The 11,776-nt window shown below is 38.9% G+C and overlaps 1 protein-coding gene across 2 annotated transcripts in view; it reads left to right on the top strand.

Annotated features, from left to right (window-relative positions):
- The first annotated feature begins 472 nt into the window (after positions 1–472).
- Positions 473–11,776, top strand: part of LOC107724112 (voltage-dependent calcium channel gamma-7 subunit-like) — a 24,237-nt gene continuing 12,933 nt past the window's right edge. For both annotated transcript variants that reach the window (XM_016532906.1, XM_016532905.1), the window contains exons 1-2: positions 473–587; positions 9,190–9,385. In XM_016532906.1, the coding sequence (XP_016388392.1) occupies positions 9,190–9,385 (196 nt within the window). In that variant the 5' untranslated portion in view covers positions 473–587. The remainder of the gene's footprint in view (positions 588–9,189; positions 9,386–11,776) is intronic.

Here is an 11,776-nt window from a genome sequence, read left to right as displayed (position 1 = left end):
ATACATCAATGGCAAGCTTATTTATTCAGCTTTCAGATGATGTATACATCTCAGAAAAATCTTCCGAAAATTGACCCTTACTGGTTTTGTGGCCCAGGGTCACATACAGTGTATATACATTTAGTAATTTCAGGTATTCAATCACTTTATGTACAAATCAATCAATCAAATCACATGTACCACAAGAAAGTACGCATAAGCAAGCACGTATGCATTTTAGTTTTGGTCGTTTAGGGAACAATCTGCTAATGAAATGTTAAATTCTCCGTATCTGACTCGCATGCCTTCACCGACAAATGCAGACCTAAAACTAACCGTGACCTTATTGAGCCTCATCAGCGTCAAACTACATGAGTGAAATTCTCTTCTGTCATCCCATCCCCATTCAGCCAAATCACCGCAGTGCTGAAAGAGTGAGAGAGCGCGCGAGAGAGGGAGAGAACACGCGTGTGCGGTGTGTGTGTTAGTGTGTGAAAGAGCGAGTGAGGTAGAGAGAGAGGAAAACTGCAAAATCTGTCAAGGTTTCCAGGCGTTCACTCATTCCTCTCGACGCCTGTGCAGCGCTGACTCGGGTCGCGTGCTGAACGGTGAGTGCTCGCGCTCTTCGTTCTTCATGCACGTTACCGTCGCCTTAGTGGCGCGTGATTAGACAGCATAGTTTGAAGTCCGAGAGATCGATTCGTTCCGGTGCTTTCGAGCCAAGTATGACAGAATCAGTCAGTTCTTATCTTATAGTCCTTGCATGTGAGTATATCGACTGCGGACCACGTAATATAGCTAGTGAAACGCTCATTTAATGTTGTTGTATTTATTTATTTTTAATTATTTTAGATGTGAGTTTTGTATCGTCTATTTTTTAGACTCCTAGTCAGGTAAGAGTATAGGCTCGTGTCGTGGCGGGACTGGTACTGTATGTGTCATGGATGTTGTACATTTCTCTAGTGCTGACTTTGGTAACGCCACGAGGAAAGAGTGTACTGCGGTTGTGGGGATTTGAGAAGGGGTAGTCACGCTGTTTGTGTGTGGGTCAGGATTTGTCTTCATTGTGAGGACCAAATGTCCCTATAACAAGGATAATAAAACCTGAAATCAGCTACATAGTGAGGACCAGCTTACATACTGTATAAGTAGGCTAAATACGGTCCTACTGGTATGTAGATATGCAGAAATGTTGTAAGGGCTGTGTTTAGGGGCAAGGGCTAGGAAATACCATTAGCTGAGTATTTAAACCAATAAGAGAGTCCTCATATGACAGAGAAAAAAAACGTTTATCTCTGTTATAGGGACCAAAAGGATGCAAGGATAGTACAATCTGATATCACCTACTTTGTGGGGTCCATCCAGCTGTTCTTATGAGGAAATGGCTTAATATGCTAAATAATGTAATAAAATAAACCTGCAGAGGACAGGAAATGTCATTACATCGATATATTAACAAAGGTTCTTTTTTGGAATCAATGGTTTCATGAAACATTTTTAACATCCATGGAAACTTCTGATTCCACATAAGGTTCTTTTTAGTGGAAAAAGTCTCTTTAGATTTTTTAAATAGTCTTCAGACTACGAAAAAATTGTTCTTTTAAGAACTGATGACTGAAAGATTCTTTGGGGAACTAAAATGGCTCTATGACATTGTTGCAACCCCCCTCCCCCTTTTTGAAACCTTTATTTTTAAGGGTAGGGTTGGTGTAGGGCAATAGAATATATGGTCTGTACAGTAGAAAAACCATTACGCCTATGGAGAGTCCCCACAAGGATAGCTGACCAGACATGTGTGTGTGTGTGTGTGTGTGTGTGTGTGAGAGAGAGAGAGTGAGAGAGAGCGGATGAGGACAAAGTGATGTGTAGAATGGCCGAATTGTTTTATATATTTATATACTGTTGATTCTGCCTTGAGTTACGTATGATTGTTTTCTGGCTTCTTGTGGCTCAGCTGAAATAAAGATATCAGTTTGAGCTTTATGAATGGTGCTTTCTATCTCTGTGAAGTGAGCTGAAGTCATGAATGTGCACATGTGAATGCATGTGCGTGTGTCATTGAGAGCTCGCACATGAGGCCTGCATGCACGTCTGTCCTCTGAGATATTTTGGGCCAAGGTCTTTCCCCAGACCCTGTCCTTTTTTCCCTCTCATTCCTTTTGCTCTACTTGAATACCATCCTTTCACAAAGCACGCATCTCTCTGTTTTCTCTACTCATTTTCCTCCCACACTCTTCCCACTTGCCAGTTGGCCTAACCTGCTGACAAGGGAACATATTGCCATCTCAACAGAAAACTACACTCCCCTTGGGCTCTTGCTCCCCAGTCGAGTGGACACACCATCTGTGGAACCCCCAGTACACCACGACATAGTCTTTCGAAATGTGGTCATTTCTGACATATATTGAATGCTCTCTGATGTAAGACATATATTGCCCAAATCCCCTGGAAGATATAAAGGACGACTGGATATTGTTCTGTTGTGCTGTACGTCTAATAGGGGCTGATGTTTTAGATTGGTTGAGATATGTTATAGTGTTTTTAATGGTCACAGCAGTGAGGGTTTTATTGAGTTTTACTGGACTGCCAGATTGTCAGCCCAATGTAGATTACAGCACTGTACAGTTACTTTACTGTCCTCTTGGATGCTAGGGTGGGCTTAAAATTTTTTGATTACTTCTAGAATCCACATTTCTTTTTATTTCAGTTTATAAAAGAGGTTTTCTCTACAGTGGATTGACTACTTTTACTAGAGTGCATTTTTGTTACACATATATGTGTTTTGGACAGAAATAAAATATTTCATACTTTGTATTTTCACAAATCGCTAAACCTCCAGAAACCCTTCTTGATCAAGATTACAGAGCTTTGGTGAGGGAACACAGGTCTGTGCGTCGCCTGATTTCAGCACTACTGTGACGGACAGCTCCCAATTGCCTCACTATTTTCTCTCCCACCCTGTAGCCTTGATTCGCTCTCTTTTATCTTTTTCTCTTTCATTGAGTGTCTTTCTACTCACTTCGCCCCTCACGGCTTTAAAAATGGGTTACATCTGGTACCTGCACATTTACATTTCAATAGCCATATCACATGACCAGCTGTTTCTGCAGTATGCACATTTTGACCACTATGATTTATTCATGTATTTTTTTTTATCTGTTTAGTATGACCATATACTACTGGTACACTATTTGCACACTTAAACAGAGGTGCAAATGTTATCTTCCCACATAGTGAGGTAGGTATGTGGGGGCGTGTTCGAACGAGCCGTTTTAGGTAGGTGTGGCTAACTCTTAACTTTTATAAAGAATATCTCTTTGGATTTGAGACTTTAGTCTTTGCAACTTTACAGATCTTTATGCACCAAGAGCTTGTAACACTCTAAAGAGAAAGGAAAAAATGAAATCGCATCATATGACCCCTTTAAGATTATTTAAATGGCATTATTTAAATAAATTATTAAATTCAATTATTTTCACTTATTTTATTTTAAATATTAAAATACTTTAGTTTTTTATAGAAATGAATCATATTATATAGATTGAGCAACAATTAAAAAAAAAAAAAAAAAGCAATCAAGCAATGATTTTTGCTTGCTGGATGTTTTTTTTTTTTTTTTTGGACGACCAATCATCCAGCACACTCCAGACACATGCACATATTGCTCACATTTTCTTCATAAAATGTACTACTATTGCAATGCTGGTACCCAAAGTGCTAATGCTTTCTTCAGAGGAACTTCATTATTCACAATATTATCTTTCCCGAAGCCATTTTTCCTCACCTTTAACTTTCTTCAAAGCACCCCTTTTCTCCTCAGCTCTGCTCTGTCAATGCTCTGTGGATTATCTTAACCCGCACACATAAACCACCATTCACTATGTATCCTTCATTCATTTCAAGCACACCCTGGGGCTCCCGACACTAACCGGAGAGGATTTCACCAATAATAACCCATTATTGTGTTCTTCTCTCCCTGCCAAAAACCAAGCCCCCCAAAAAATGTTAATTTTCCGGGCTTCTAATCCACCAGCTATATGGTGCCATTCAGTGAATTAAGGGAATTGTGGGACTTCTGGAGGCATGCCAGCCAAATCCTCACTTGTGTTTCAGAGCGTGAGAGCAAAACGTGTAGCAATCCAGGAGGCATTACACTGCAAAAGCTTTCTGATACACTTCACGTTCTCTACATTTCTCGATTATTTTTTCTGATGGTCTCTTTCGGTGTTAACCTTCAAGCTTGGATGTTGATCTATTCAACAGATATACAGTGGGTACGGAAAGTATTCAGACCCCCTTAAATTTTTCACTCTTTGTTATATGCCTACATAATAATCTAATAACTGACAGGTGAAGTCAGGCAGGCCAGTGCAGAATAAACGCCTACTACGCCCACTTTCCTTTGTGTCACGGAAAAGCAGATAGATATAAAGAGTCAAGAAGAGCCACAAACTACTGGAGTGATAAATAAGGGACATTTTCTGTAAGAGCAGAAAGGAAGTTTATTTGTGATAAGCTATCATTAAAATGATGTAATACCCAGACTCACTGAGATGCTTTCTTCAGCCGAGAGCGCACAAGGGTGTGAACTTGCACTGAACTTTCTCCAATTCATATTTTTCCCTCTGTAAATCTGTCTAGATCCATCCATCTATCAGATTACCGCACTTATGCAAGACATGTCTCTGGACATCATTAGGACATGTTGATGTCATTACAAACACTCCAGACTCATTGTTTTTGATATGTCTAAGAGTCAACTCTATCCCAGGGCAAACATAGTTCTCAAAGATCCTGTTTCTATACAAACAACCTTCTGTACCGTATTTGTTCAAGTTTAAAGATGATCAAATATTGACACTGAATAGTATAGATTTAAAATAAAATGTAAAAAATCACCCTTTAGTCAATTTTTTTTCCTGCGACTTCATAAAACCATCACCATAATCTAAAGTGATTACATAATTTATCAAATTACAGATATACAATTGCAAGAATAAAGGCTTTAGGACTGTGGAGGTGGGATAATTCAGTTAACGTCAAAGTAACATCTTAAATTAAGCATAGCTAGTTGGTTTTATAGCTTTATATGAATACAAACAAATAGACTGACATTTTACAACGTGTATTAAATCCCTGTGGAACATCATTTTACACATATAATGTTCAGGAAAAATGTGAACAGTGCTTATTCTGTTACCTTTTTTTGCAGGTTATATTTACATTTGGCCCAGCGATGTAAGACCACACTGGAAAACATTGTGTTTGTTCAATTAAGCATTAAAAATCCATGAGCTTATCTCTTAAGTAAAGGGGAGAACAGCATCACCGCAATTAAATCCCTGGGGTAAATAGTAAAATATGTATTCCTCTTAAAAGTACCAGCTGACTCTGTTAGCAAACAATTGCTTTATGCACTTTTAAAAGGGTAATTTATAGCAAGGGGTCTCCTTGGAATAAATACAGTAACTAGGCTAAAAACAGAGATATAGGCAAGCTGTGACAGGGTACTGAACCAGAACATTTCACAGCTAATGCTCAGATAAGACAAGGTTGACTTGTTGTGCTACTATATACACAGTATCTACTATGAGTATCAAGACGGTCAGTGCTAAAGTAAACAATTGAAGAGTCTGTGTTTTAGTGATAGCTATGATTTGTTTGGATTGTTAGAAGCAGGTGTTGAACTGTAGTTTATTCCATGCTGTATGTTTAAGACCACAGGGACAGAATGAACACATTGTGTGATGAACTTTATTAATAAATGAACTTTAGAAATTACAAAGAAGAGTAAAAAAATATTTATTAAGAATACAAATATTGAACTTGTCATATTGTCTCCTGATAGTCTCAGTTTCTTTTCAGTTCAGTCCCAGATCTTGGGAAGGTTCTCCAAGATTCTCCGTCGATGAGACGGGTTAGACACACCTGCTGCACACAGCTCCTCCTCTGTAATACCACTGCATGAGAAGAGAACACACAATGACATTTGGCAGCGTGTACTGTATATACAGTGGGTACGGAAAGTATTCAGACCCCCTTAAATTTTTCACTCTTTGTTATTATTGCAGCCATTTGTTAAAATCATTTAAGTTAATTTTTTTTCCTCATTAATGTACACATAGCACCCCATATTGACAGAAAAACACAGAATTGTTGACATTTTTGCAGATTTATTAAAAATGAAAAACTGAAATATCACATGGTCCTAAGTATTCGGACCCTTTGCTGTGACACTCATATATTTAACTCAGGTGCTGTCCATTTGTTCTGATCATCCTTGAGATGGTTCTACACCTTCATTTGAGTCCAGCTGTGTTTGATTATACTGATTGGACTTGATTAGGAAAGCCACACACCTGTCTATATAAGACCTTACAGCTCACAGTGCATGTCAGAGCAAATGAGAATCATGAGGTCAAAGGAATTGCCTGAAGAGCTCAGAGACAGAATTGTGGCAAGGCACAGATCTGGTCAAGGTTACAAAAAAATTTCTGCTGCACTTAAGGTTCCTAAGAGCACGGTGGCCTCCATAATCCTTAAATGGAAGACGTTTGGGATGACCAGAACCCTTCCTAGAGCTGGCTGTCCGGCCAAACTGAGCTATCGGGGGAGAAGAGCCTTGGTGAGAGAGGTAAAGAAGAACCCAAAGATCACTGTGGCTGAGCTCCAGAGATGCAGTCGGGAGATGGGAGAAAGTTGTAGAAAGTCAACCATCACTGCAGCCCTCCACCAGTTGGGGCTTTATGGCAGAGTGGCCCGACGGAAGCCTCTCCTCAGTTCAAGACACATGAAAGCCCGCATGGAGTTTGCTAAAAAACATCTGAAGGACTCCAAGATGGTGAGAAATAAGATTCTCTGGTCTGATGAGACCAAGATAGAACTTTTTGGCCTTAATTCTAAGCGGTATGTGTGGAGAAAACCAGGCACTGCTCATCACCTGTCCAATACAGTCCCAACAGTGAAGCATGGTGGTGGCAGCATCATGCTGTGGGGGTGTTTTTCAGCTGCAGGGACAGGACGACTGGTTGCAATCGAGGGAAAGATGAATGCGGCCAAGTACAGGGATATCCTGGGCGAAAACCTTCTCCAGAGTGCTCAGGACCTCAGACTGGAACTAAGGTTTACCTTCCAACAAGACAATGACCCTAAGCACACAGCTAAAATAACGAAGGAGTGGCTTCTCAACAACTCTGTGACTGTTCTTGAATGGCCCAGCCAGAGCCCTGACTTAAACCCAATTGAGCATCTCTGGAGAGACCTAAAAATGGCTGTCCACCAACGTTTACCATCCAACCTGACAGAACTGGAGTGGATCTGCAAGAGGGAATGGCAGAGGATCCCCAAATCCATGTGTGAAAAACTTGTTGCATCTTTCCCAAAGACTCATGGCTGTATTAGATCAAATGGGTGCTTCTACTAAATACTGAGCATTTTTCAGTTTTTCTTTTTTAATAAATTTGCAAAAATGTCAACAATTCTGTGTTTTTCTGTCAATATGGGGTGCTGTGTGTACATTAATGAGGAAAAAAAATTAACTTAAATGATTTTAGCAAATGGCTGCAATATAACAAAGAGTGAAAAATTTAAGGGGGTCTGAATACTTTCCGTACCCACTGTACATTAGTGCAATAGGCAGCTGTGATGCTTACAAACATGGGTTCACCCTTGCCCTTTAACCTTAAAGGATGAATTTAGCTAGTGATCCACAACTATTTATCAGAATGCAGACCTTTTAGGGACTAGTTGATTAATGGCCAACGTTGGCACAGTGGGTAGTGCACATGCTCACATGGGGTGCAGAATCCAGCTTGTATCCCAATCCCATTCTCCCTGCACTTTCCTGTCTATTCCGTCCTGTTCATTAGAGGCAAAAGCCATCAAATAAAATAACGAATGATTTATAGTGTCTTTAAGCCCTCATGTAATTCTGAAGTTATGTCTCACTGCACGCTTGCCCCTAATCATTTTAGTCATACACTATTTAAAGGACAGTGTTTGTCCTTCATCTGTTTGTTCTGTTGATGAGTCACACACTAGTTCAGTAGTCGATGGAGAGGAATTTTTCATCAAGCCCTTCAGGCACAGCTAATATAATCACTCCTGGCTTATAGTTGTTATAGTGCACTCTGGTTCCCTTAATTGGTCAATGGTTGATATCGAAAGAAGCAATTTTTGAGTTTTTCCACATGATTTTGCACAAATTAAGTACTGTGAGTATGAATCATTGGCAAATGGTTGTATCATCATGGGTACTTTTTTCCAGAAACATAAGTTGTTGAACAATTGCCGAATAAAACTAAGTAGAATTCTTTCTATTCATTTTGAATAGTTGCAAATATTTGTTTTTATAAACATAAGTTGTTTGACTCTACAAAAGGTAAGTAGCAACATTATTAAAAACAAATAGCAGTTCATTTATCTGCTCAGTTTCTCAGTTGCAACACCAAGCTCATCAGTTTCGTTTCTTAGGGAACACACTTAGAGATGGGGTAGAATTGCCTATGTAATTTTATGTGCTATTTTAACATGTTTATATGTTTATTTGTTTGTATATTTATGCGATGAAACCTACATATTTCACCAAGGACATACACAATAATTTAAATGTTTGGGGTTGGTAAGTTTTTTTTTATTTTTATGAAATAAGTCTCTCACTAAGGCTGCATTTATTTAATCAAAACACAGAAAAAACAGTAGTATTGTGAAACAATATTATTAATATTTTAAATAACTATTTTATTTCGAATATATATTAAATTGTAAATTGCAAAGCTGAATTTTCAGCAGCCATTACTCAAGTCTTCAATGTCACATGATCCTTCAGAAATCATTCCAATCTGTTGATTTGGTATTAAAGAAACATTTCTTATTATTATCAGAGTTTTATTTATATTATTATTAGAGTTAGCCTATATTATATTTTTGTTAAAAACCAAGACACATTTATTTTCAGGATTTTTTATATGTATAATAGAAATCTTTTGTAACATTATAAATGTATTTAATGCCACTTTTGATCAATTTAATGCATCCTTGGTGAATAACATTTTTTTATTCATCTTACTGACTCTAAAATTTGAATATTAGTGCATCTAGAAACAGTCCAGAACACCCTTGCAACCACATAGCAGTTCCCTGGCAACCATCACAATATATGAAATTATATTTTATTTATTTATGCATGTTCCTTCTCTCCCATCTTTCTAGATGAGTTCATTTAGCACCAGAGCACTGACGCTCCTGTCGTCTGTGTTTGGGGCATGCGGATTACTCCTGGTGGGTGTGGCTGTGTCGACGGACTACTGGCTGTTAATGGAAGAAGGCATTGTCCTGCAGCAGAACCAGACCACAGAGGTGAAGATGGCTCTGCATTCTGGACTCTGGAGGGTGTGTTTTGTGGCTGGTAGGTCCCATTACTAGTGCTGCATTGTCTTCTATCGCTGATCAGTTTGTTGCTGAGACAGATGCCTGATTAAAAAATCAAACGCCAGTTGATTGTGGCGTCACGCTGTTATGCATCGCTTTGTCTTGACTTTGACTCCTGCATCAGGTGTTACACACAGATCCACAGTTGAATCCCTGTGCATCTGTGAATGATCAGAAGACAGCGTCTTGGTTGAGTCGTGGCTTATTTGCGGGGTGTCCTGCTGTGTTATGCAGCTGGTCTTCTTTGTCCCTGCACTGCACTGGTGTGGCATCCTATTGCATCACCCTCCCAAATCATGCCAGACATTGAAACAGGAACTAGTGAGGCTGTGTGGGCAAACCACTGCGAGATGGCAAGTCAGTAACCACATCAAATTCGTAGGCTAATAAAAGATGCAGTGAAACATGCATTTTTCGTTTTTGCTTATGGAAAATTGCATTTTTATGTTGCTTTGCATTGCATGCTGGTTTGTTTTCATGACACTGACAGGAAGTGCTGAGGTGGACTGAAACGATGCCACACCAGTTGGCTGCGAATGGCTGACTAAGAGAAGTGTGAAGATGATGTCACCTTGTTTCTAGCTTAACCAGTCCTGCTATTTAGTTTGTCTGTATGTGGGAGTTTGACAAATCACTACAGGAAGACTCTTCGCCAATTAGGTGTGTTGTATGTATAATTTGCACACTTTTCATGCGCTCCGGAGAGCATATGATTTATGTGTGCTCAAACAGGATCTAGTTTTTTATATGTGTGTGCCGAGAGGGAGGTCTAATGTGCCCTGCTTTCATGCACGATATGCAGAAGTGTCATGCACATTCAGATTTTTTATCTTAAAAGTATCTTTGAAAATTACATTTAATAAAGTTTAAAAAATTTAAATGACTGTAGGTTAAACTATTTTGTCTAAAACAAGGGTTTTCAAAAGGGGAAGGAAGGGGGTGCTAGGACAGATGAAAAATTTTGGGAATTTTTTTTTTTTACAAAAATTTATTTTAGACATCAAATTTTAGTATTTTAAATATGTTTAACATAATTATTAATTTATATTCACATTTGATATTTGATTATATTTTATTCTCCCTACTAGAGATGTATCAAAAGTCATGAACCTTCTGACAGTTTTTAGCAATAAGACTAAACTCATCTCCATATAGTTTTGTGAATTGTTTTAGTGTTTGTCTCAGATATACAAAGCCCTTAAAGGGACAGGATGGAAAAAAAAATGTGAGATGGAAAGAAACATTTTATTTAAATGTTTTTGCATTCTCTCCACCAAAAAACTTTGCATTCTTTTGCAAAACATTAGCTTTCTCTCGCAAAAATATTGTTCCCTCAAGATACTTTGCATTCACTTTCAATATTTTTTCCTCCCACCTCATATTATTTTCATCACAAATGTTTTGCGAGCTAATGCAAAGTTTCTTGCAGTAATGCAAAAGTAAAGAAAAATAATGTGAGAAATATATAGTTCAGTCATGAAACTCTAGATGGCGCATTCAGAATCAGAATCAGAATCAGAAAGAGCTTTATTGCCAAGTTTGTTTGCACATACAAGGAATTTGTTATAGTGTCACAAGCTTCCAGTACACGGAGACAACAACAACACACAGATAATAAAAATGAGATGTGAATAAAATACACATGCATAAATATAAATAAGGGTAATAAATAAGTATAAGGTTATTGCACATACTGTACTTTAACAATGGGAGAACATTAACTGTTCATGAGGTAGATTGCCTGGGGAAAGAAACTGTTCTTGTGCCTGGCTGTCCTGGTATTCGGTGCTCTGTAACGCCGACCAGATGGCAAAAGTTCAAAAAGGAGATGGCTTGGATGTGATGGATCCAGAGTGATTTTCTGAGCCCTTTTCCTCACTCTGGATGTATACAGTTCTTGGAGGGTAGGCAGGGGAGCACCAATAATCCTTTCAGCAGTCCGAACCGTTCTCTGTAGACTTCTGATGTCTGATTTTGTAGCTGAACCAAACCAGACAGTTATTGAAGTGCACAGAACAGAACAGACTCGATGTCGATGACCAAAACAAGCACGCCCCTACCCCAAAAGGGTCTCGCCCCTAATTTGATAGCTCCGCCCACACATACGTACAGAACCCAGGCAACGATTAGTTCTGTGAAACAAAGCAAAACCAATGTTACACCGTGTCTACACCAGACGCGAGTGGCGAGGTGCGACAAAATACTATAGAACTCATTATAATCAGTGATGCTGTCTACACTGGATGCGGCGCGACACGACAAATCCCAGACAGAAAACTGCTGCTGCGTTCTATTCATGACGTATTGACACCAATTTCAAATGATTTTCAACGGTCGCTTTGTTGCGTCCAGTGTACTAGACAGACTT

This window comes from Sinocyclocheilus rhinocerous, unplaced genomic scaffold (assembly GCF_001515625.1).
Source record: "Sinocyclocheilus rhinocerous isolate Xijiao unplaced genomic scaffold, SAMN03320098_v1.1 scaffold335, whole genome shotgun sequence".
Lineage (NCBI taxonomy): Eukaryota > Metazoa > Chordata > Actinopteri > Cypriniformes > Cyprinidae > Sinocyclocheilus > Sinocyclocheilus rhinocerous.
The sequence above is the reverse complement of the archived record's forward strand: the minus strand, read 5'-3'. Positions and strand labels throughout refer to the sequence as shown.